General features: G+C 42.1%; 1 protein-coding gene across 7 annotated transcripts in view; it reads right to left on the bottom strand.

The window, feature by feature from the left end:
• Positions 1-26,017, bottom strand: part of GALNT2 (polypeptide N-acetylgalactosaminyltransferase 2) — a 234,758-nt gene that overhangs the window by 97,304 nt on the left and 111,437 nt on the right. For all 7 annotated transcript variants that reach the window (XR_013170865.1, XR_013170866.1, XR_013170867.1 and 4 more), the window contains exon 2: positions 20,113-20,206. Coding sequence is in view for 1 of the 7 variants with exons in the window: in XM_077149416.1 (XP_077005531.1) it covers positions 20,113-20,206 (94 nt within the window). In the remaining 6 variants the exon portion in view is untranslated. The remainder of the gene's footprint in view (positions 1-20,112; positions 20,207-26,017) is intronic.

Below are 26,017 nucleotides of genomic sequence, written 5' to 3'. Positions count from 1 at the left end.
GCCCCATAGTAGGGAGAAAGGGGAATCCTAAGGTTGCTGTTGTGGGGTCAGTTACCAGCCACTTCCACCTGCTGGTCTGGTCCATAGGACTCTACCTTTCCATGCTCTAGCCCATCCCTCTCCAAAAGACTCCCCAGGTTACGAATACCACAGGGCCCAAGTTCTTCTTTAGCTCCCCATCTCTGAACCATCTGACAAACTGTCCCATTAATATTCCCCCTATATCATACCTCTGCCCTCTACAGAACTAAGTTTTACAGTTTTATACCTCCTTGAATCCAGAATTTTCATTCTCCCTCTAACCCACTTACTAGTTTCTTGAGTTATATTTATCATTTCAAGATGATCTTCTTATTCAGTTGCTGTTTTTTTTAATCTTACATAGACTCCTTCAGCCTCTGCAAGAAGCCAGAGAATACCAAAGCATTCCTCAAGCAGAGAAACCAGAGCACAGTCATAACCACGCATAGTTCATAAGTGCCCCCAAGGGCAGGCCCACAGCCCTGGTGCAGAGGGGCTCACTGGCCTTGGGCGAGCGCTGCTGCCTACAGGGCTCTAACAGAAGACACGTCCCAGAGGTGGGGTCAGCGAAGCAGCACACTCTGGCTGATTCAGAGTGGTACTCTAACTACCACTCACACCCTCATTTCAGTGAGAAAATTCATTCGCGGCTCCTGATAATCCGCAACAGAACTTTTGGAAAAGACCTTTGTACGATCAGGAAACTGCTTGCCTTTGGATGACCTGCACAAACAGCAACTCAAAAAAAAAAAAAAGCCACATTAAAAAACAGTAAAACTCATATTTAAAAAGCAATAATAAGCAATATCAAATTTTTTGAATTTGATAACTGTACTTAACATGGTTACCCAAATGGATATCTTTGTTCTTAGGAAATGTGCGCAGCAGTATTAAGTGTTCAAGGGGCATGAGCTACGCAACCTACTCTCAAAGGTTTAGAAGACAGATGGAGGCTAGATGCTAGATCGATCAAATGTGGCAAAATGTTAAAAGTTGATTAATCTGGGTAGGGAGTATACTGGAGTCCTCTGTATTGTTTTCGTATTATTTTTAGAACTTGCTTGTAGGTTTGAAATTATTTCAAAATAAAAAGTTTTTTTTATGGCATAAATCTATGAAACTGAACCCTCAATGAATTAATATTGCAAAACACACAGAAGCCCAAGTGCTTAGAGACACACACACACAAATGTGGTCTTTAAATTAGGAAACTCTCAGGTACAATGCCATTCAAGCGAATTGGGTCCCTGTTGCATACACTCCTGGGGAGAGGATGCATCAATCTATCACAGGCAGGTGGAAAAGTGAAAGGCAACTGTCTTCCTTGGACATGAGGTTGCATTAAGATAGGAAATTGGAAGTTTCGGTGGATTCAAGTACAGACAACTTCTGAATTCTGCACTGGTCGCATTGGCCATGTTGCAACTCTCTCCATTCAAATCCTCACTGAGGAGGAAGGAGGTTTGAACAAGTCAAAGCTAACCTGTGTAAAACAGAGCAACCTCTTCTGGGAAAGCAGCCAAGGAAGGGAAATTGAACATGTTTAAAATCAGAGGACAATGCTCTTAGATTTATTTTAACCTCTTGGTAGCTCTCAAATAGAAGGGAATTTTACTATGCTTAAATGAAAAAAAATTCCTAATATTCTTTATCTAGAAGGTGGTTATAATGATACATTATGAAAGAGAAGATCAGGAAAAGGTTAAGGATTATAAATAAATACACACATTAAAATGACAAAGACATATAAATAGTGCTGGTGTTAAAAACAGGTATTTGTCACTGCACATTTGGTATGAAAGGAACTTTTGTTCTTTCATGAGAAATTGTCTCCTGGAATTGTGACTCTACATAATTCATTTTTAAGGATGAAAGTACAGAACATTTAACTAACTGATTAAAAGCTTTTTAAAAGGAATATGTAAGAAAAAATTGAGATATTAGAGAGGAAATGATCTTAGTATATTTTAAATTATATGTGCTATAAAAATAGTGTGAAAGTCTCAAACAATAAAGTACATTAGCTGATCTGCGTTATAAGTACTATACTTGGCTTGATATCAAGGAATCATTACATATTCCTTCTCCAAATTTTAAATAAAAACTCTTCATTTCTTCTATGAGGAATATAATTTCTAACCATAATAAATTTTATTCATTGTACATCATCTCCACCAGACTCCTGTTCCATCCCAAATATAAGTAAAAATATCCAAACTGATCTATGACCAGAAAAGAAGCCTATTCTATGGTCAAAAGAGAAGTAGGAGGAGAGAAGCAGAGAATTTATTAACCAGCCATTACAAGATACCTGCTTCATGTGATACCCAATCCATGCCACACGATAGGCCTGTAAAATGTTATTATTACTATTTCCATTTTATATATTAGGAAACTGAGGCTCAGAAGTTAAACTAACTTATCCAACGTATCAAAGCCATCAGGTGATGGAACCATAACTCAACCCAGGTCTTCCTCACTCCAACACTGTGTTGATTTCAGTACAACTCACATGTCAGTGGGCAAATCTTAAGCAAAGCACTGAAAAGCAGCCCCCGCTTCTGTGCAGTTCCCATCAGTACCTTCACTCCTTCCACACTGCTTCTGCCAAGCACCCTTCCAGGTGGCGGCAGCACGAGCCAAGGCCTGCCTGCACCACCCAATCCCGTCCTACAGTAAGCAGGCCTCTCTACTTTGGGGTCATGTGCTCCTCGATGCCAAAGGACTCAGGGATGTTAATTAACTCTCTAAACATGTGCAAAAATCTCTGCGTTAAAATCCCCCAACATCGAGCCTCAGATTAAGAGTTTCCAATGACAGGAAGCTCATCCTCTCAAATGGGGACCTGGTTCAGCAGACTAAGGTAGAACTGTTGACATATGCCTTCTTACAAAACAAATTCCGCTTCCCTGTATTTTCCACTCTCTGGAATCTCAAATTTTTAAAAATTAGTCTTCAGCTTCTTGTGTATGCAGCCTTTCAAATATTTTAGAAACGTGATTCCATTAGCTCTTCCCAGGTTTTCTGTAAAAGCATCCACAGTTATTTCAAGTGTTCCTTGGATGGTGTTTCTGGCCCCTCATAGTCTGAGTCATCATCATCTGGCCTACTCTAATTTGTGAGCATCTCTGAAAACACTTTGCCCAGAATAGAATAAAACACTTCAGGTGTTGTGTGACAGCCAAGAGAGCACTGGCTATTCCTTAACTTGTTTTGGACACTATTTCTACTAAGGAAGCTTAGGATAATTCTAACAATTTAAAAAGATCCATCACACTTTGATTATTGATCAGACACCCTCAGTCTTTGTTAGTTTCTTATTTGTAGAATGGGGAAGCAGGATAATGAAAGATCTGTTTTTCCCACGTTGCTAGGGTACAAGGAAACAGACCCCCTCTGGAATGAATATAAAAAGACTTAAAAACAGGCATTGCCATTGACCCTGTTAATTCATTTTTAGAAACTTATTTCAAGGAAATAATTAAGGACACACAGTGATTTACCTCTAAGGATATTTCTTGGAAACCATCTCCATATCCTACAATACAGCATAAATTAAACGCTCTATGGTGCAACCAAAGCTTATGTAATGGAATGCACTGCTGTCATTAAAAATGGTATGGAAGAAATTTATTGACATGAAAAGATGTTCATAAAATATTTAGGAAGAAACAGGTAAACTACAACATGGTCATATATCAGTAAAAATATAGATCTAAGCAACCGGTAAGTGAATGCACTGTCAGGAGAGATCTGTCTCAGCAGAGAAGGTGGAGAGGCGTGGCTTCCTCCAAGGGACTCAGAGAACACTGTGCTGTGGTTCCAGGAAGAGAAGGGCATGTGCGTTCAGCTAATCCCCCAAATCTTTAGGAATGTTCTGAAATTCATGGACTCTTGGATACTGCCGTAGTTTGCCATGGCTTCAATGACAAATGCCTCACAAGGGGTTGGCTTAAACAACATGAATTCACTGGCCCATAGTTTGGAGACTTGAAGCCCAACATCAAGCACCCACAGGCCATGCTTCTCCTGGAGCCTCTAGTGTTGGGGGTGGTGGGGAGGGCGTTGGTTTGTGGGTAATTGGGGGGGGGGCGGTTTCCCTGGCTTGTAGATGCACCTCTGCCTCTATCACATGGCCACCTCTCTCCTCCTCCGGCTTCTCCTCGGTTTTTCTATATCCAGGCCCAATTTCCTTTGCTTATAAGGACTTCAGCCATTGGATTAAGGCCCACCCTGAACCAGTCTGGCCTCGTCTTCACTAAAAACATCATTAAAGGACCTACTGCCAAATAGGTTCACATCTGCACTCTGACTCACCTTAACTCATAACTTGTTCAGAGACCTTACGTACAAATGGGTTCACACCCACAGGACTTGAGGTTAGGATTTGAGCCCATCTTTGTGAAAACATAACTCAGTCCCCAGTAGATATTTTTGAAGGAATTCATGAAAAGACTGAACTTTGCCTGTGAAACAAAACTCAGGACATGAAGACATAGAGGCCAAAAGGCCCAGGAGGAAGCAAGAACCCAGAGCTAACTCTCCATTGTGTGCAGGGCTCGGTTTCCTCGTGAGATTTTGGAGTTGAGAGCATCTGAAGAGGACGCAGGCGATGCCAGCTCATCTCAGATGTGTGTGAGCACATGCTAGGTACAAGTCCAGATGAGCCCAGGGACACACAGTGCTCTAGTGACCAGGGTCATCTTGGGATGGTGGAATTATGTGTGAATGTGATCTTTTACTTTTGTTTATCTGAATTTCTTAAGTTCTCTACAATTCACTGCTTGCTTAAAAAAAAAAACAAGCTTCCCTCAGGATAATTAAAGCCCCCTATTTCCCTTAGTGGCACAGGCCAGAGTCATGGGGACTCAACTCACTCGGACTTAGCTTCCCCTCCCTCGTTTGTCAAACAATTCTACCCAGGGGACACGTTTCACAAGGCACATGGTTTCCTTAGGGCTACCAACAGGGAAAACTCTACATTTTAGATCAGCACAAGAGACTGTTCAAGTTCCAGGAAAGTCTACAGAACTTCAAAGGTGATTGAATTTTTTCTTTTGGCTTTGGGCTTGGTGGGAGGGAACTGAAGCGCCAAAGGAATTTAAGAATCAGAAGACCATCTGCCACTTTCACCACTGAGCCAGCTTCCAGGGCTCTCAGTGTCTAGGTTTCCAGGTCAGGGAGCAGGGACTCTGGGTTCCCTCACACAGGTCCCAGGTAATCTGTGGAGCACCTGCAGGGGCTCAAAGTGCTTTGTTTACCTCTCCTGTATCAATAATCAGCCTATTCAAACACACAATGCCAGAAATCATAAAGCTCTCAAAAGAAGAAAAGGTCAGAGGAAAATGTCTCCAGACTTTGCAGCAATGCTGAATAAATATACAAGTGGCTCCTCTTTGTTCCTGGCAGGTGGAAAGTAGAAACACTAAAATGTTTCCATTAGTGTTGGAGGTAATTCACACCCTGGATTTAAGTTCTATTAAATATTTCACCACTCCCATTTCATTCATCTTTACATGAACAGAAGCAATCTCTGTTTTGAGAAATAAATGGTCCCAGATAATGAAGTAACAGCATTTGTGAGCAGGAGTGGAATGATGACACAGCAAAGATGGGGCAGGGCCTCATGGAAAATCCAAAATCTTAAGATTCTTCCTTCTATTTAGAAGGAGATTGCTCCAGACCTGTGCCTCTCCTAACCCTTTAAATGAGGTTACTAATGACTGTCATAAAAAATAATACTAAGTAAGGTTTCCTAAAGTCAAAAACAAAAATCTATTCTAAAAGATGACACAGTCCAAAGGATGAGTGAGAACGCCCTAAGAACCTCCATCAACTGCCCATCCTCAGAGACAATGCTTGTCTGGACACGGTGCCTCTATCGATTCTTCCAGCGATCAGTCATCCAGCTAGTCTCAATGGTCAGATTTATAGACGCAAAGGAGAAGAGGACAGGAATCAGGAGAGAGACTTACTAGGAAAAATTTATTTTTAAATCCAAAGAGCTTTTTCTACACTGGATGGAAAAAACGAGACGAAATTCATGTCCATCATAGAGAGATTTTCAAAACCCAAAAAGTTCATTAATAAATATTATATTTGAAATAAACACTGTAAAAACCAATACCGATAAAAAACAATTCAGTGGTTCCAATTGGAAAGCATGATTAAGGAGAAGCAAGGTCTGTGAATCAGGGCTCTCTAGAGAAACAGAGCCAAAGAGCCAACAGGAGTTATCTATAAATATGAGATTAATGAAAGTGTCTCAAGCAACTGTGGGGATGCAAGAGTCCAAAATCCGTAAGCAGGCTGTGAAGCTGACAACTCCAGTGAAGGGTCTTGACAAACTCCACATGAGAGGCTGGCTGGCTGGCTGGGTGATGAATGAAAAAGAGATTCTCTCTTCTCCCTTAAAAGTCTTCAACTGATTGTATCAAATCTAACTGACTGGATTCTCTCCTTTGTGGAAGATATACACTTGGTTGATCATAGCTGTCATGAGGCACAGATGCAATCAACTGACTGATGATTTAATAAACTAGCTTTTTGGTTTATCAACCAGCCACAAAATACCCTTGCAGTAATAGTAAGGCGAAGTGCTTGCCTGACCAGACAACTGGGCACCATCACCTGGCCAAGGTGACACCTGAACCTAACCATCACAGTAGATATGATACTGCGCCAAGATATAACTTGGCAGCTATATATATTACCTTAAATCATATTTAATCTTTGAATAGAATACAGTAACAGACATATTTCACCTAATGCTACTCAACTATCCTGCATACAACCAGAAACAGACTAGATCTCTCCAGAACAGGGTGTAAGCCCTTACGTAACATTCACTCTTAAACTTGACATTGTATAATTTAAATACGATAACATGAACAATATAACTTATGTCATATGATAAGAAGAAAACAAGATATTTGTTTTATGTACAGATACAAACATACTCATAACAAATCAAGGAGTAAACATTCATACCATCACAGTCCTTGTTTCTGCAACTAGTCACGTGGTTATAGTTCATATTTATCACTACCTTCTTCCACTACCTATTCTACGTTACCATTACCCACAACAAGCAGCACTTCAGCTGGCCTGGTGGAGTGACCCAAACTTCATTTCTGAAGTTTCTGGGCCATTCATAGTCCTGCTTGGCTGGACTGGGTTGTTGCAGTTTTCCATTAACTTTAATCACAGGGCATAGTAGTACTAAGAAACATCCTAGAAGACCTCTTGTATTCCAGGAAAACTCTTCTTTACCGCCATTGAGTAGTTGCAGTCATAGTTCCCCTTGATAGTCAGGATCAATCACACCAGCCAATACAGTAATCCCATTCCCTGCCTGTTGATTCAGAGCCATGAGAAACCCAAAGTGGCCAGGTGGCAGTCTTAACTTCCAGTTGAATGGAATCATTGTTGTGTCTCCTAGTAGGAACACTCCTTCTTTTGGAACTAAAACATGTAGACCAGCACAGCTAAAGATTTCAGGGACAGGAAGCAAAAATTTCACTAGCAGATCACTAGGGGTAATAGTGAGTGCTGCCACTCCCATTTCTACCCCATGATTCCTGGACTTGTGAATCCTGGTTATGGGAGAAACAGTACCACAGAGCGGATGCTGATTCAGAACATACACAGTCTTCTGGAGAACACTGTGCCACCCATGCAAGGTATTGCCACCTAGTTGGCACTGCAACTGGGTCTTCAAAGGCCATTCCACGATTCTATCAACCCAGCTGTCTATGGATGATGGGGAACGTGGTAAGAGCAGAGAATTTCAGGAGCATATGCCCATTCCCACACTACATCTGCTGTGAAGCGGTTCCTTGACCAGGAGCAATGCTTGGTGGAATACCATAATGGTAGATAAGGCATTCCCTAAGTCCACGGATGGAAGTTTTGGCAGAAGCACTATATGCAGGGAAGGCAAACCTATATCTGGAGTGTCTATTCCAGTTAGAACAAATTGCTGCCCCTTCCATGACTGAAGTGGTCTAGTGTAATCAACCTGCCACCATATAGCCAGCTGATCACCTTGGGGAATGTTGCCACAGTGGGGACTAAGTGGTTTCTGCTGCTGGCAAACTGGGCACTCAGCAGGCACTGTAGCCAGGTTGGCCTTGGTGAGTGGAAGTCCATGTTGCTGAGCCCATGCATAACCTCCATTCCTACCACCATGCCCACTTTGTTAGTGAGCCAGTGGGCAATGGCAGGAGTGGCCGTGGAAAGAGGATGACTTATATTCACAGAACGGGTCACCCTATCCACTTGATTATTAAAACCTTCCTGGGCTGGGCGGGTCACGGTGGCTCAGCAGGCAAGAATGCTTGCCTGCCATGCCTGAGGACCCGGGTTCGATTCCCGGTGCCTGCCCATGTAAAAAACAACAACAACAACAAAAAAAAACCTTCCTGGGCTGAAGTCACCCTCTGGTGAGCATTCATTCACGTAGGAAACAAACACCTTCATGTTTTTTGTCCACCTGAAAGGTTTATCCACATACTTTTTCCCCAGACCGCTTTGTTGCCAATTTTCCAATCAGGCACCTTCCAAGTCCCTGATCACCCAGCCAAACCATCAGCAACAGCCCATGAGTCAGTATACAAACGCACCTCTGGCCAGTTCTTCCAAGCAAAATGAACAACCAGGTGTACTGCTCAAAGTTCCACCCACTGGTAACTTTGGGGATTTTCCCTTACCACTGTCTTTCAGGGACATCACAGAAAGGGGTTGTAGTGCTGCAGCTGTTCACTCTTAGGTGGTACCAGCATATTGTGCAGACCATCTGTAAATCAGGCCTAAGTTTTCTCTTCCTTAGTCAACTGACTACAAGGTCATAGCTCCGTGCTGGGAAAGAGAAGGTAATGTAGCAGGAGTGGGGGCTCTGGGTATTTGGGCCACTTCCTCATGTAACTTTTGCCTTCAGAACATGCTTAAGTCCTATATACCACTTCCATTTTATAATGGAGTGCTGTTCTGCATGCCCAACTTCATGGTTGGTGGGTCAGACAACAACTAACTCATGATAGGCAACTCAGGTCTCATGGTAACTTAGTGGCCCATGGTTAAGCGTTCAATTTCTACTAAAGCCCGGAAGCAGGCCAAAAAGCTGTTTCTCAAAAGGAGAGTAGTTATCTGCAGAGGATGGTAAGGCTTTGCTCCAAAATCCTAATGGCTTGCATTCTGTTTCCCCTATGGGGGCCTCCCAAAGGCACCAGATAGCATCTCCATTTGCCACTGACACTTAAAGCACCACTGGATCTGCTGGATCAGATGATGCAAGTAGCAGAGCAGCTTGCACGGCAGTCTGAACCTATTGCAGGGCCTCTTCCTGTTCTGATCCCCGCTCAAAATTAGCAGCTCTTCTGGTCATCCAGTAAATGGGCTGGAGTAGCACACCCAAATAAGGAATATGTTGTCTCCAAAATCCAAAGAGGCCAACTAGGCATTCTGCCTCTTTTTTGGTAGGAGGGGCCAGATGCAACAGCTTACTCTTCACCTTAGAAAGGATGTCACGACATGTCCCATATACCACTGAACACCTAGAAATTTCACTGAGGTAGAAGGCCCCTGCATTTCTGTTGAATTTATCTCTGATCCCCTGACACGCAAATATCTTACCAATCAATCTAGAGCAGTTGCTACTTCTGGCTCACTAGGTTCAATCAACATGACATCAGCAATAAAATGGACCAGTGCGGTATCTTATGGGAGGGAGAAATGATCAAAGTCCCTGAGGACAGGATTATGACATGGGGCTGGAGAACTGATAGATCCCTTGAGGCAGGACAGTGATAGTATACTGCTGGCCTTGCCAGCTGAAAGAAAATTGTTTCTGATGGTCTTTACTGACAGCTATTGAGAAAAAGCCGTTTTTCAGATCAATAGCTGTGTACCAGATACCAGGGAACATGCTGATTTGCTCAAGCATGATACCACATCTGGAATAGTTGCTGTAATTGGAGTTAAGTTTACAATCATTCACTGTCATTCTCCAAGACCCATCTGTTTTCTGCACAGGCCAAATAGGAGAGTTGAATAGGGATGTTGTGGGAATTACCACCCCTGCATACTTCAACTCCTTTAGAGTGGCACTAATCTCTGCAATCCCTCCAGGAATCCGGTATTGCTTTGATTTATTATTTTGTAAGGTAGGGGCAGCGCCAGTGGCTTCTACTTGGTCTTTCCTACCATAATAGCCCTCACTCCACAAGTCAGGGAATCAAAGTGGGGATTCTGCCAGTTGCTGAGTAAGTCTATTCCAATTACGCATTCCAGAACTATGGAAATAACCACAGAATGGGTCCAGGGACCCACTGTAAGATGGACCTGAGCTAAAACTCCATTGATCACTTGACCTCCATAAACCCCCATTCCGACTGATGGACCAGGGTGATGTTTTGGACATCCTGGAATTAATGTCAGTTCTGAGCCAATGTCTTTTAATCCACAAAATATCTGATCATATCCTTTCCCCCAATACACTGATAAGGTCTCCTTGGGGAGGGTTGTGAGGAAGGCTAACAGTGTAAATTTTTGGCCAAGTAAAAGGGTCCTTTCCTAAGGATACCCAGCTCTCCCCTCATTCAAGGGGCTTTGGATCTGTAAACTGTCTCAAGGTTGGGAATTGATTAAGGGGCTGTCACTGAATTTTTGTAACTGAAGTTAGACTTCTGTTCACTAGACCTAAATCCCTTCTGCTTATACAGCTCAAACAAGAATTTAGTAGATTACCTATGTATTTTACTTCTAGGTACCCCCAAGATCTACTAGCCAATGCCACAAGTCTCTGTGAGTCCGATTATTTTTACTCCTGCTTTAAGTCTGCTGCCCATTATGATAGTCACATCCACCTTGTCTTTGGCGATTATGTGCTGCCACCTGGCTTCTGCAAACTCGGAATCATAACATCCCCATTGTGCTTAAGGATTTCAGCTCAGCAGCAGCAGTTCCCACAGTAATATCTGTCCTGGTCAGGTTCCAGGTGGTAGTGCCTGGTCGTCTGCTAGGGTAAGTGCTGGCCTGTCTGTTGCTACGAGGACATTATTGCAGGGACTTAAATCATGATTACGTTAGACTGAATCCATAGCTGATTGCATTTGTAATCAGCTAAGGGGTGTGTCTTCTGCAATGAGTTACGCTGAATCTAATCACTGAAAGGCTTTTAAGGAGGATTCAGAAAAGACAGTCACTCTTCCTTTTTCAGACGATGAGCCTCTCCTGTGGAGTTTGTCCAGACCCTTCATTGGAGTCACCAGTATCACAGCCTGCCCTACAGATTTTGGACTCTTCCATTCCTATGATTGTCCAGCCAGCTTCTCTTAAGAATTGGTGGAAGAACTTCATCAGAGCTACCAGCTTGTGGCCTGCTCTACAAGACCTTGGACTCTACATTCCCAAGGTTACATGAGGCATGTTTATGAATTTTCTGTCTATGGATATCTTTTGCTGATTCTGTTTCTAGAGAACCCTAGCTAATATACTGATCTACAGAGAAGGGAAACTACAGAGCTCTTCAGGGATGATGGAGCTAGTCTCACAAATTTATCCCTCAAAGTCATGGTAAAAGATGTGTCCTTTGGACACTCCTAGAGTGTGTGAGGAGGTCTTCCATGATAAATCCATTCTAACATTCCAATCTCTCTAGGCCTTTGGATCCCTTCATCTACATTACACCAGGGCAGTACTGGCATTTTGACCTCAGGTAATGTTACCTTTTGATCCATGTTTTAGCTAACCATGTTTAGCTAATTAACTAACTAAGAGTTAGTGTCCTGTTTTAATTTGCTAAAACTTCCAGAATGCAACACACCAGAAATGTATCAGCTTTTAATAAGGGAATTCATTTAGTTACAAATGTATAGCTCTTCAGAGGAAAGGCAGCTAACTTTCATCTGGCCTTCTCTGTCACATGGGAAGGCACATGGTGGACATCTGCTGGACTTCTCTCTGAGCTTCTTGGTTCAAACAACTTTCCCCAGGGTGATTCCTTTCAGCATCTCCAAGCATCTGGGTCTGAGCTCCAAGAGTGGAGATGAGGTATGCTGAGCTGCTTGGGCTCTGCTGTGCTGAGCTCCCTTTTGACCTTTCTCTTTTAGGCCTCCAGCTAATTAAATTAAATGTCACTCTTGTGGAAGGCACTTCCCTCAGCCAATTGCAGAGATAATCAGCCACAGACAAATTTCATATGCTGATGATTAAGTCCACAGCAACAGAGCTAGGCACCATCACGTTGGCCAAGTTGACACCTGAACCTAACTATCACATGCCCTTTCTAACCCCTCAAGCTACTACACTGAATGCAGAATATCACTTAGTGGACCCATATCAATAAATTCAGCTTGATCCAACTTTATATTCCTTCCATTACCCCATTCCCCTAATATACATTCCCACAATTTCTGTCTATATAGATTGGAAAACTCATGTAGTTCTTTTGGAATATAGTGTACCTCCTCATGGGTCACACTTTGTACCTCACCTTTTGGGGCCCATTAGGAATTTAGTCTAGTGATAGGTCTTGAAGAAAAGAAGGGTGGTGGGGATGGGTCATGAAAAGAATTAGAAGTATCTTCTAATAAGGCATTGCAGTTCTACCTGGTGAAGCAAGATTAATTGCTCCAGACAGAGGAATGAAGGCTGTTTCCCCAGGGGAGGTGGTTACAGGCTTAGCAGGCACTGAAGGGTTAATCTCTTTAGGTGGAGGTTGGATGGCAGACTCTTCAGGATGGACTGGAGGCCAGGAGTCTGTTTCCTCAAGGCAGGCTGGAAGCGGGGCAGCTGTTTCCTCAGGACAGACCATTACAGGTCTATTTAGGAAAGACTCAGCAGAATGCGGGGTTTCCATGTCCCCACTGCCATCAGGATCAACCCACATGTCCCAATCCCAAGTTCAGGATCTCATTCTTTTCCAGTCAAAGCCCTTATTTAACAGCAGATGCCCTACATGGTTGAAAATACAGCTTACGTTGTAAATCTGCTACTTGCACAAAGAGGCTGTGGGTCTGGTTTTCGGAGATCTCAAATCTGTGACCACAGGAAGTAAGATTTTATTTCAGGGTACACATAGAAATCTTACATCTTTCATACAGTGTTTAAGTTGCAAATTTGAAGACTTCAGCTCATCCCTTTCCTTTATAACTGTATCCAGAGTATCTAACAACTCTCAATGCCACAAAACTCCTTTAAGGTTTCAAAAATACTCTCAATTATACCCCTCATTATACCATCATTATACCTCTCAATGCCACAAAACTCCTTTAAGGTTTCAAAAATACTCTCACCCAGAAAGGGGGAAAATTCAACTTTCCCAAGTGGAGAATGCTTGATATTCTCACAAGCAGTGGGGACAACTAAAGCAATAGGCAGTGCCCCCAATTTTGGGGTTTGGGATAGGCTAAGACTACTTAAAATGAGGCCTACGAGTCATCTCCAGAGAACCTCTTTTGTTGCTCAGATGTGGCCTATCGCTCTTTCAGCCAAAATGACAAGCAAACTCACTGCCTTCCCCCTCTCTACATGGGACATGACTCCCAGGGGTGTGGACCTTCCTGGCAATATGGGACAGAAATCCTAGAATGAGTTGGGACTCAGCATCAAGGAATTGAGAAAATCTCTTCGACCAAAAGGGGGAAGAGAGAAATGAGACAAATAAAGTGTCTTTGGCTGAGAGATTCCAAACAGAGTCAAGAGGTTATCCTGGAGGTTATTCTTACGCATTAAACAGGTATCACCTTTTCAGTTAAGGTGTAGTGGAGAGGCTGGAGGGAACTGCCTGAAAATGTAGAGCTGTGTTCCAGTAGGCATGTTTCTTGAAGATGATTGTATAATGATATAGCTCTTGCAATGTGACTGTGTGATTGTGAAAACCTTGTGTCTGATGCTCCTTTTATTTACCTTATTGACAGATGAGTAAAAATATGGATTAAAAATAAATAAATAATAGGGGGAACAAATGTTAAAATAAATTTAGTACATTGAAATGCCAGTGATCAATGAAAGGGAGAGGTAAGGGATATGTTATGTATGAATTTTTTTGTTTTCTTTTTATTTCTTTTTCTGAATTGATGCAAATATTCTAAGAAATGATGATGAATATACAACTATGTGATGATATTGTGAGTTATTGATTATATAACAAGAATGGAATGATCGTATAGTACAAATGTTTGTGTTTATATGTGGATACGTTTCATAAAAAACAACAACAACAACAAAAACACTCACCCAGAGACCTGCCTCATATAAATGTACAACTAGCAGAATCAAATGGTGGTATTTTGCATATCTCTACTGCCAACTCACACCATGGACTGTCAGTGCCATCTTGATTATTCGAAATAGAGTCTATTTCTCATTAGAGAAATTAGATTATTATCGCTATTTTTCAATTAGATTTTTCTAAAATAGAGTGCCTTTGACTCTAATCAGAGTAGAAAGCCAATTGCAAAAATCCATTTTTAGGATTCTGCTTCTCAAGAACCATCCCCAGTACCAAGCTGTATTAGTCAGGGTTCTCAAGAGAAACAGAACCAACAGGAGATATCTGCAAATCTGAAATTTATAAAAGTGTCTCATGCAACTGTGGGGTATAAGAGTCCAAAATCTGCAGCACAGGACATGAGATTAGCAACTCTGATGAAGGGTCTCGATAAACCACAGGAGAGGCTGGCTGGCAGAAGAATAAAGAAGAAATCTCCCTTAAAAGAGTTCAACTAATTGGATCAAATTCAACTGATTGGATTCTCTCATTTGCGGAATACACACTTGGTTGATTGTAGATATAATTAGTCACAGATGCAATCAACTGACTGATGATTTAATAAACCATCCTTCTGGTTTATCAACCAGCCACAAAATACCTTTGCAGTAATGGTTAGGCCAGTGCTTGCACCATCACCTGACCACACTGACCCCTGAACCTAACCATCCCAAAAGGGTCATGAAATTTATGGCAAACACTATTCCACTTTTGACCTGAAATTTAGCATCACGATGGTGTAACTTCTTACCACATTTAAAGGATAATAAACTTGGTGATCCTAATCTGTGAAGAGAGATTATAGGGATGTGGAAAGATGTGTAGTGTCAGAACGAAGGAAACAAAGAATCTCAGAGTTACAGATAAGGAAAATGAAACCAAATATTTCCTGACTTTTCTTTGGCCAAAGAACTGGTGGCAGGACTAAGACTAGAGCCCTGGATTTGTGACTGACTCCCAGGCCATCACCCTCACCGGACAGCCACGTGCTTCTCAACAAGACCTCTCACATGCTAGTGCCTAAAACTACCAGTATTTCCCATGTGATAAGGAATCAAGAAAGAGGATGTGGAGTATACTATCCTAGCATAGTCCAAGAGCTCAAGAATCTTGTAGCTCCTCCTGAATTTCTAGAAAGCAATGGTCCTAGAAGAATAAGTCCAACTTACAAATTCTGACTTGATGGCTGCTGAAACCCGTGGGCTCCTGGGGGGCCCTGAGAGGGTTAGCAGGATTCCCCATCCTTGAAAGGATGGATACCACCTTCCCTGCATGGCACTGGCTGCAGTCCAGAACTAGAAAAAATACCCCTCATAGGAAAGGAAACCAACTGCTCCTTCCTTTCTCTAGCCAATTTGCTGAGGACTATTTGACTTCTAAGCCCCTAGGAACACAGATGAAGCACAAAAAGGGAAGGGAAATACAGGATTCACTAAATGACCCTGAATTAGGGAGCTTAGAAAGAAGAACTGGTGGCCAGCATGAGCTGAGTGAAGGCAAAAGGAAATCACAGGTCTCTCCTGACGGAGATGGGACCCAAAGCAATGGAACTGCAAAGTGATCCTGGTCATACCTTTCACCCTGATTCTGGAGACTTCCATTCTGCACTGGTTTTTTTAAATTATTATTAATTTTAAATTAAAAAAAAATATATGACAACAAAGAAACACAAACATTCCTAACATATAATCATTCCATTCTACATAAATAATCAGTAATTCACAATATCATCACATAATTGCATATTCATCATCATGATCATTTCCTTAGAACATTTGTATCAATTCAGAAAAAGAAATAAAAAGACAACAGAAAAAGAAATAAAACAAAAGCAGGAAAAAAATTATACATACCATACCCCTTACCCCTCCTTTTCATTGATCACTAGCATTTCGAACTGAATTTATTTTAACATTTGTTCCCCTATTATTTATTTTTATTCCATATGTTCTACTCCTCTGTTGACAAGGTAGATAAAAGGAGCATCAGATACAAGGTTTTTACAATCACACAGTCACATCGTGAAAGCTGTATCATTATACAATCATCATCAAGAAACATGGCTACTGGAACACAGCTCTATATTTTCAGGCAGTTCCCTCCAGCCTCTCCATTATATCTTGAATAACAAGGTGATATCTACTTAATGCGTAAGAATAACTTCCAGGATAACCTCTCAACTCTGTCTGGAATCTCTCAGCCATTGACACTCGGTTTCATTGCACTCTTCCCCCTTTTGGTCAAGAAGGTTTTCTCAATCCCTTGATGCTGAGTCTCAGCTCATTCTAGGATTTCTGTCCCACGTTGCCAGGAAGGTCCACACCCCTGGGAGTCATGTCCCATTTAGACAAGGGGAAGGCGGTGAGTTTGCTTGTGTGTTGGCTGGAGAGAGAGGCCACATCTGAGCAACAAAAGAGGCTCTTTTGGGGGCTGCACTGGGTTTTGACTGAAGAATGTGGTGAGGAAAACACACATCTTTATAAGGCAAAATGAAACCCAGCCCAGGTACAGCAGATCAGGGCTGTTAATCTCTTTTGCTGGCATTCACTCTGCAGCCTTGATCCTGCGCCCTCCTCACCAAGTGCTTCTAAGCTGTACTCTGGCAAGTTTAGAACCTGCTCTGTGCCTCTGGAAGGGGCAGGTTCCTGTGCTCGTCCAGCCCCATTCACTTAGTACTGGACATGGAGGACTGAAGCCCACAGCGGGAGGACTTGAGCCAGGTCAGCCAAACAAAGGCAGTGACTCCAGTCCTCATGAGCCCCAGTTGGGACAGCCAGTTTAGTGATGTGCATTATGGTGACTCCAGATTCCACCCAAATGTAGGTGGGACAAGAAAGGTGAGTCAAAAGTCATAACCTGGGCTTTTGCGTTCATATTAGCCCCAGGAGGACTGCTCTCCAAAGTGGGGCAACCTTCTGGGGTACAGGAAGGCAATAGACTCTTTTTTCAAGTATTTTTTCCTCATTCTTTACAAGTTCTTGTCTTTAAATTGCTTTGGAATGTACCAGCGGATTAGTGTGGTGTTCAATCCCTGAAGGAAGGGGAAGAGGAGCACACACGTGTCACCATTCCTCACCTTCAGTGTGACCAGAGGGGAGGGGTAGGATTTTCCCATGGACACTGGGAGTGGGAGGTTTCAATCGATAGGACATGGAAAGCAGAAGTGGCAAGAGCCAGTTTGAGAAGCTAGAGCAGCCTTCCAGCATCCAAGCCACAAGTACCTGCCTTGCTAGTAAATCATGAGGCACGAAAGCATAAATGTGGCAGGGGGCTGTTTGAAGAAGAGACAGGGGCCATTTGGGAGACGAAGTGACAAGGGGATGGCTTTTGGAGAAGCTAGGGATGGCCTTTATCTTCTCAAACCATACAGAGGTGCAGACCTTGCTAATCGCAGTTATGCCCGGGTAGGGCTAACTGGGGGGGTCACTTAAAAGGGAAACTTATAACTAGGTTGGGCAGGATGATGAGGCACCAAATATAATTTCCTTAGATCATTACAGATGGTGATATGCACACAATTTTTAAGTGAGTATTTTAGTACATATATGGGAAGGGAGAATGATCTATGCTCAATATACTTTTGTTCACAGCGTATGGGGTAAAGAAGTGGGAGGCCATTGCCCAGATGCATTACTGATATCTTAGATTTCTGTGAGGCCTTCAGCCAGAGAAACCATAAATTTCTAGATAAGACAACCCCCAGCCCCAACCCCATAGGTGCACCTTAAAGCACACATGCACATTTCTAAAGCAAGATAGCTATCTGTACTTGAACCAGTCTGGCTACATATCAGCAACTTCAAAGAAACATGTTTATGATCTTGCAAATCTCAACTTGGTTCTGTGCCTTCCTTGTCCTCACCAGATATAAATTTCCCCCACAGAATGCTACTCTGTGGCCCCCCAGAACCAGCTTCCTGGTCTGTAAGTTCCCTAACAAACTGTTACTATTTGCTATATGGAATGGCCTGTTGTATTCTTTGGTCTTAAGTGTCCATCAAACTTTGGTGGAAGCTATTCTATAGTTCATGGGCAATCTGACTCCAAACTGAAAAAATATGCTCCTTTGGCTGTCACTGGATTTTATTGGCCATGCAGAAAGATAGCAGGCTCCTATTTACAGCTTAGGGCCATGGCCTCCTATCTATCTGCCTACAACTAACAGATTTATCCAACACACAGAAACGAGCCACTGAGCTTCGTGAAGAACCCACTTACATAAGTGAAAATTGCAGTGACCAGAGGTTCCTTGCAGGCCATAAAATTCTAGTGATGTCCATCATGCTTGGGGAAACCACATATATTTTTAATCATAACAAAACAATTTGGAAAGGAAAAAGCCATGTGTGTGCTGGTTTGTAAGATAAAATAGTTTCAACAACAACAAAAAAAAAAAGGGAAGAAAAAGCCCATTGGCAAAATAAAATGACATAGTTAATTCATCAAGAGTTATTATTAATAATTCAAGAAAGAGGAAAATCACTACTATTCTATCTCTTTGAAGATAAGAAAACAATAGTTAAGAACGTGGAAGCTAGGGTCAACACGCCCAGGGAATGGATTTTATATAGTGTGTGACTCAATGACATAATCTAGTCTAAACCCTGTAGGTGGTTTCTCCCTCTATCTGTATATATGCCTGAAAGCCCCAATAAAATCCTGGGTTTATTAGTTTTGTTTTTAAATAGAATACATTCTATAAGAAATCCTTCATTAATCTACACAATAGAAGAATATCCTAGTTACCTATTATTGTAATAAAGAAATATTTATTAGCTAACTATTATATTCAGATACTCCCCATTGTGTGGGTAACACGTATTTTACATATGAAAGACCTATCAGGGCTTCCTGACCTACTCAGTTAGGGAAGAAGTGATCTATTACATATGTCTACTCTGTACACACATGTACACACAGAGGCCCTGAAAGAGACAGACACCCCATGTCTAATGGAGTGGGGGCCCCGGGAGGGTGCAGGCAAAGGGAGTGCCTATTCTCTTTGGGGCAATGCTTGTCAAATCACAGTAAGAAACACATCGTGAGTCAGAAATAAATATACAAGCACTTTTGCACCATCAAAACAAAAATGTCATGAACCAGTACATAGTATCCTGCATTTCCTATTCTATTCCATTATTTCTTTCAAAAGTTTAGGTCACCCCAACAAAACTAATTTCATCACCCATTAATGAACCTGACTCAAGTCAGAAAAGCACTGCGCTAGGGTGATGGCTCAGCCTGCTGTAAAGTAAAATAAAATGGCCTCTTCTTTTGGAGCGAGGCCAACTGACCTACAGGGATTTTTCCCAAGAAAACAGAACACACCCTACAGGGTGACTGATAAGCAATACCTGGTGATAAGCTAGCTCTACTGGGATACCTTATCAGAATGGACAAGCATTCTGCATGGACAAACATACCCTACAGATCAATGTACATCTGCTCCCCACTTTGTAATGCCCCCACTCTTTGTAAAATGGAAACATCAGCCAATCAGAACATTTCACTTGATTCTATGTTTGTCCTACAGGAGCTGCCCCTTTCCCTGTGAATTCTGTGAAGTTCCCTCCTGCGTCCCGAATGGGATGCTGCCCAATTCATGAATCACTGGACAAAGCTGTGAGATCCTAAACTGCATGAAAAGGTTTTCTGTTATCACTGCCTATGAAATCCGTTCTCCCTTACCCCCCAGGCTGCCTGCTCCGAAGCCCAGCACTCACAATTACATGGGCAGAACAGGAAGACTTCCCAACCATCACCGACCCGTCCACTCCAAGGCTGGGCCCTTCCCAGCACGGCGAGTATTTCTGCAATACCTGGAGGCAGGATCTCCATGCTTTGTGCTTTATCTTCCCCATGGCTGTGATGAAGGTCTTTCTTTTTAATTGGATCAATTTCATTCCAGTCCTCCTGATGGGGGGAGGGGGGAGACGACAAAGACACCAAATGAATTGATGTTCTTAAACACAGCTTCACATCAGTTCAATAAACATTGAGTTTTATAATGCCAGGCATTTCAGCGGCGCTGGTGATGCAATGGGAGTAAGGGTGTCCCTATCTCAGTAACATCCACCCCATGCTAGAACTCGTCAAATGGTTGGGAATGCAAGGGGAGAAAAGTGGTGGCTGGACTTTTTCCAAGGAAGGATTGTATTTTCCTCTTCATTTCATGTTTGCATTTCATGTGCACGGGAAAAACACCACACACACACACACAAAAAATCCCAGGACTTTGAGGATTTGTGAAGATGGCAATAGTGAGACAGGGAAAGTGGATGAAGTAAAATAATTTGATAGTGGTTAAATTAAAACTGTTAAAACCAGGACAACTCTCCAAAAATCTTAGATGATCAAGGGCTCCCTAGGGTAGGCTTCTCCTTCAGGTCACTTCTGCACCCTACCCTTTCCTGAGGACTGTTAGATGATATGCTTAAGTCCACTGAATAACAGTGGAAAGAGGGGAACTGAATACCCACATTTCTTCTAGGGCTTAATGTGACTGCCAATGGAACCAGGGCTGCAAATTAAGGACTTAATGTGAAACCAGAATAAGATGTAAGTCTTGGCAGAATTTATTCACCTCATCTGGGCAAATAATTTACTCCCAGAGAATAATGTATCAACATTAAATCAAACTAAATAACAACTCCAGGACCACAGAGCTAAATATATTTTCCAACCATTTGGAATCTGATTTCTGTGAATAAAAATCAGAAAAGTTTCTGAGTGGGCTACATATATAACCCAAATAAGAATATACCACGGTTAGTAATTTTCCCGTGCAGACTTTGGTAAATCAAGCGCTGTCGATGGGCCACTTTCATCACTATATGCTACTATGACTATCTGCTGCAGTCAGCTCACTCTCCAAGGGAGAGGGAGACCCAGCCATGCTCTGGGCAGGTTTATTCAACCAATACTCCTTCAGACCAGCACAGGCTGCAAGCTGTGCAAAAGCTTACCACTGGAAACATTTTGACTTTTTGAAATGTGAAGAGAGATTTGTAAGGTGTATTAATGTTCAGGGCCAAATGATACATTATTATTATTATTATTTTTTTTACAAGTGCAACCTGCCCTGCTGATAATCTGCATTTTTATTAAAAATGTACAGTAATTAAAGAGAAGCCTTGCCTAAGCTTTCTCCCTCTAGAGGACAGCCTTTCCTTCTGCAGCTCCTACAACAACCAAAGCTCTGCAGCTGGGCTTATCACATCAGGGTTGTCATAGAAATGGCAGGGACAGGGGCAATTCGGAAATATGACTTCACTGCGACATACAACAGAAAGCAATGGGCTTGTGAGAGAAATCATTCTGACGCCCGGGGTGGTGGTGGTGGTTTGGGGAGTGGGTGGGTATCCAGCCCTACCCACCCATCACAAGGCCATTGTAAGACCTTCAACTGCCCCCAGTGTTAACTTTTGAAGGGCTTATCCTGCATTATAACAAACGTATTAAAACACATCTGTATCCCAATTTTGACAGTTTTTGTTGCAGAAAAAAAATAAAAGAGAGGTTTTTTTTTCACTTTTGACATTGTTCGGTTATAAAAAAAAATTTTTGATTTATTTCAACTACTGACCCTGATTTCTTAGCAATCTTGATAAACAGGCAGGAGTGAAAATATCTAACTTACCAATCACCTCCAACAGAACGAAATATGTGCAAGCAATACATTCAGCTGGTAATGAAGTTTACCAGAGTTACATTTTGTAGGCTTTTAATTAAATATTATTAATTTTTATTTTGTAGCTTACCTGTAGTATTGTGTGGTAATTAATGTTTTTTTCCCCCTAGAATGTCTCCACAAGCATTTAGCCTACTGCATACACTGGCTAATAGATCAAACTGAAAGCAAACATTGCTCTGAGTGGAGTCAGAGACAACCTTATATCCTACATTTAAGAATCAGTCATTATCTTTAGGGTTCACTGAGTCAACATTTGAGGTCAATCATCAGTTTGCTCAGGAAATAAATATTTCCTTCTTTCCACAAACAAGACTGGTTATTTCTTGGTTAATATTCCTCAACCTCCTTTGCCCCTCCCCACCAACCTTGCCCATCATAAATCTAAGGTGGAGATAAGATATGCCATTAAACTAGGACATAGCAATGTACCAAGCAGGTGAAATCATGCAACCTGACACTTATGAATGCCTACTCTGCACGAGGCTTGCCTGGAGATCATTCTCAGTCCTACAACAACCTTGGCATTTAATAATTTCTGTCTTACAATGGGGACACACAAGATCAGAGACGTTAAGTCATTTGTCCAGGTCACACGCATGCAGAAAGCTAAAGCTGGCCCTTTATATGTCAGGATGGAGATGACAGCATAGGGCTCAGTTTAACCCAAGTTACAAGAGACTCATTCTGGAAATGTCATAAAAACCCAAGAATACATTTCTAGGAGGTCATTCAAAAAGGACTGCTTTGTTCTGGACTCTAGCAAAAAACTGCAAGTTACCAAGTTAAGTATCTGCTCTAACAGTAAAATGGCGCTCATATAGCACTATGTGCCAGGCCCCATTCTAAGCACTATACATGTATTAATTCATTTCATCTTCCTTATGACTCAATGAAGTGCTGGTATCACCTCCATTTTACAGATGAGGAGCTTGAAGCACTGAGAGTCTATGTAGCCAAAGTAGTAAACAATGAGTCTGGAATTCAAACCCTGCATAGTCTAGTTTTGGAATCCAAAGCCTTAATTATTTTTGGTGTTCTGCCTCTAGATAAAATAGCTTTCCCTCCTCCTCCAATTAAATAACAAACATTAAAGTCATCTCAGAATACGTTTAGTCACCAGTGATAAACTCCTGAAAAGATCGCTTGGACTGATAGGATTTACTGTGTGAGACGAATGCCCATGAACAAATCACTGTCAGCCTAGGGCTCATCCTTTCAGATGTTTTCCATTTCTTACTCTCTTCTCCCCACCCCAACCCCAACCAAGAGCCTTTTCCAATGGCCTAAAATTAAGGAATTCAATCACCAGGGTTATAATGGAGACCAGTTTCTCCTTTAGTGAACACAAACAAGCGGCAATTGCAGTGTAGTGCCAGACGCCCTGTGCCAGTGCCAGTGCCAGTTCAGCAAGCTACGGGTGCCCAGGCAGGGATATCAAGCAGGAGTGGTTGGGAAGGCTGCCGAGGGAGGCTGCTGCAAGAAGTGACACCTTAGCAGACACCTGAAGGAGGTAAAAACTGACCAGTCAAGGAGAAATGATGGTAGGTGGTGGGAGGGCATCCTAGGCTGAGGAACCACAACCGGAAGGTAGAAAACAGGAAGGCATAAGAAGCAACAAGCTAATTTGAGATCTGTATTTTAGAAACATCACTTGGGGTGCGATGTAGAGAGCAGATTGAAGAGGGAGCAAAAGGGAAGCCAGGGGCCATTTTGGCAATGCAGCAAGGAAAGATGGTGAGCTAGATTAAGTCAAGGGTCTAGAGATGGAGAGAAGGTGATACATAGAGCTATTGAGGAGGCAGAAACCGAGAGGGTCTGGTGGAGACTGAATGAGGAGAGCATGAAGGAAGGAATCAAACATGGTGCCCAGGTTTTTGACTTAAACATTTAATAGAAATGACACTCATCAGTGAGAATCAGGAGATACCTGTGTAGGTGGGCTAGGGAGTGACCCTAGGAAATGAAGATGAGTTTGTTTTGGTAACCAGAGGCTCTGAAAAAGAAACGGAGGTACAATGGATGGAGATACAAGTCTGAAGTTCTGGAAAGCCAGAGTGGGTAATGAAAGCTACTGGTGAGCATCAGAGACAATGCCCAGGGAGGATGCGAGTGGAGTCAGTCCAAGGATAGCCTTGAGAAAACATTTTAAGGGACATGTAGAGCGAGGAGGAGAGGCCACATGGTATGCTAGAAAAAGCCAAAAGTACATTTCTACTCACAGCTTTGTCAATTACTAGTGGGAATCCAAGTAAGTCACCTAACTTCTCCAGGCCTTGCCTGTTATAAAATCAGAAGGCTGGGCTAGATGACATCTAGGTCTCAGCCTGCTCTAGCATTCCTATACGGCAGCCATATAGTGATCTTCTCTATTTGCTACTTATTTCGTAAATGTTTGTCATCTGAAAGGATCTCAGGTTCTTCGAGGGCAGGATGGCTGTGTCCTATTTCTTTTGCATCCACACCACACTGAGTATGACAGATTCCTATGGTAGTTGTTCTATCATAAATGCAGTTGAAAAAAAATTCTCACTCTCCTTAGGTTGATTTTACTGGCTTGGACCACTCTGCAGCGGAAGCTTTTCATTATAAGGATCTCCCTCCCATAGATTTGCATACATTATAAGTTATTTCCAGCAGTTAAAAAATGTCAATGTACTGATTATAAGTGTATGGAAAGGCCAGGCTATGCTACCAATTAATCTGTTTGTTTTCTCCCTATTAAGAGAAAAATGACACAATGACAGACAGGTCCTCTTTTTAGTGACAAGTATAAACTGCTGAGATTAGAGGAGTAATGATGTGGTTTGATGCTGGGTCAAAAGTTGCAGATAATTCAAAGCCCATGATCCGGTAAGCCTGCTTTTATTTCCCAGGATGCAGATCCATTTCTGCTTTGTTTCTCCTGCCCCCAAAGGAAGGCTGTTGACACTGAATACATAATGACTAACCTGCAGACAGACAATGTTTTAGAAAGATGTAGACAAACAAGCGCTTGGTGCAGCTGACTCAAAACTGAATAACGGGAGGGATTTTAACCAGAGGGCTAGGATTCCCCACCAACCCAAGCAAGAAACATTAAGCAAGGAGGAGGATACCCCTTGCTTGACTTTACCATTTGGACACAGAGTTGGATACATCTAAACTCAAAGACGCCTTAACTATGGTACTGAGATTCTCCCTTTTAAATGGCTTCTGGGCTAGATAAGGACTATTCCAGTCCTCACTAACTTACTCAATAACTGGTAGTTATTATTATTACTAGGTATTTCAATGTGGTTAATTTTCTTAGTCTAAAAGCTTAAAACAAACATCCTGTCTACATGCTCTCACAAAGACAGACAATAGAAGGAGTCCGTTACCTGAAGCACAAATGGAATTAAATCAAGCCATGAGTGAGATCAGCCAGAAATAAGTGGCTGGGTGATATCTATTTATCTACCCTACTTAGAAGGTGTAGCAGCAAAAAATCATTCTATTTCTAATCAGATAAAATAGTAATGATGCTTTAACAAACTGAGAAAGAGCAAATCCAATAGGCTGACCTACTGATTAGTTATGAAATTAAATAAATGTTTAGTTATGAAAAGAATATTTCCCACTATATTCCCAAAATCATCTGTCTCTGTTCCAAAATAATAATAATAATTAAAAAAAGTGGTCTTGGCTTTTGCCAGAGACAAGGTATCACCCGTTCTAGAGAGTGGGCAGGTGGGGAGTTAAGAAGGAAAATGGGCAATGTAGGCTGCTAACTTGGTCAGGGGTTAAAGTAGAAAAGCCATCGCGGGAAAGAATTGAAGATATACAGCTGGCTTGAAGATCAGCCCTCTTAAACATGAATAACTTGCCATCGATTTATTAAGGGCACTATTTAATCCAATGCTTCAATTCCCAGATGAGGAAACAGAGACCCAGAAGGGCTCGGTGACATTTTATTAGTTATTAACTGCTGTAAGACACTGTACTGGTTTGAAACTCTTATGTACCCCCCAAAAAAACCATGTTCTTCTAATCCAATTTTGTGGGGGCAGACC

The sequence above is a fragment of the Tamandua tetradactyla genome, chromosome 2, assembly GCF_023851605.1.
Source record: "Tamandua tetradactyla isolate mTamTet1 chromosome 2, mTamTet1.pri, whole genome shotgun sequence".
In the NCBI taxonomy this organism is placed as follows: domain Eukaryota; kingdom Metazoa; phylum Chordata; class Mammalia; order Pilosa; family Myrmecophagidae; genus Tamandua; species Tamandua tetradactyla.
The sequence above is the reverse complement of the archived record's forward strand: the minus strand, read 5'-3'. Positions and strand labels throughout refer to the sequence as shown.